General features: G+C 39.9%; 1 protein-coding gene across 2 annotated transcripts in view; it reads left to right on the top strand.

The window, feature by feature from the left end:
* The first annotated feature begins 6 nt into the window (after positions 1-6).
* Positions 7-981, top strand: part of dnm1b (dynamin 1b) — a 6050-nt gene continuing 5075 nt past the window's right edge. For both annotated transcript variants that reach the window (XM_035657790.1, XM_035657791.1), the window contains exons 1-4: positions 7-88; positions 369-478; positions 619-730; positions 924-935. In XM_035657790.1, coding sequence (XP_035513683.1) covers positions 17-88; positions 369-478; positions 619-730; positions 924-935 — 306 coding nt within the window. In that variant the 5' untranslated portion in view covers positions 7-16. The remainder of the gene's footprint in view (positions 89-368; positions 479-618; positions 731-923; positions 936-981) is intronic.

The raw sequence follows: 981 nt of genomic DNA, 5'->3' as shown, positions 1-981 counted from the left end.
CAACAACATCAGCATCATGAAGGGCGGAGCTAAAGAGTACTGGTTCGTTCTGACTGCTGAGACCTTGTCCTGGTACAAAGACGACGAGGTAACACACACACACACACACACACAGTGTAACACACACACACACACACACAGTGTAACACACACACACACACACACCCTGAATTAAGAGGAAGTAAAACATCTTATTTTCTTTGCACATGCTCAGATCAAGCAGCATGTACGGAGCCAATCAGGACGCAGAACCCCGAGCACATTTGCTAGCGCTAACAGCTAACGTCATGGGGGTTGGTAATGTTGCAGTTTACTGTTATTGTTGTTATGTTCATTGTTGTTGTTGTTGTTGCTGTCGCCCCCTGCAGGAGAAGGAGAAGAAGTACATGCTACCTGTGGACAACCTGAAACTCAAAGACATTGAGAAGAGCTTCATGTCCAGCAAACACATCTTTGCCCTGTTCAACACCGAACACAGGTAAGTGTGTGTGTGTGTGTGTGTGCTGAAGGTCAAAGGTCAAAGACTTTATGGTTTAAAATCAGAGAATAATATGTGTGTGTGTGTGTATCAGAAATGTTTCTCCAGATTCATTGTTCAATAAAATCAAAATATTTCAGGAATGTGTACAAAGACTATCGTCAGCTGGAGTTAGCCAGTGAGTCTCAGGAGGAGGTTGACAGCTGGAAGGCTTCTTTCCTACGAGCTGGAGTGTACCCTGAACGCACCGTGGTACAACTTTATTACTACTATTTTTATTACTGTGTTATTACAGCGTTATTACTGTATTATTACTGCATTATTACTGTATTATTACTGAATTATTACTGTGTTATTACTGTTTATCAGTAATTACTCTGTAATGTAACATTATATTATCTGAAAGCATTAATATATTTTATTTCTGGCTCTCGTCCTCCTGCAGGATAAAGAGAAGGTGAGTTCTATAATATACATTGTATAGATTATAGATTATAGATTAT

This window comes from Morone saxatilis, unplaced genomic scaffold, assembly GCF_004916995.1.
Source record: "Morone saxatilis isolate NCDOM2014 unplaced genomic scaffold, NCSU_SB_2.0 Contig16, whole genome shotgun sequence".
NCBI lineage: Eukaryota > Metazoa > Chordata > Actinopteri > Moronidae > Morone > Morone saxatilis.
This window is presented reverse-complemented; position numbering and strand designations above follow the sequence as displayed.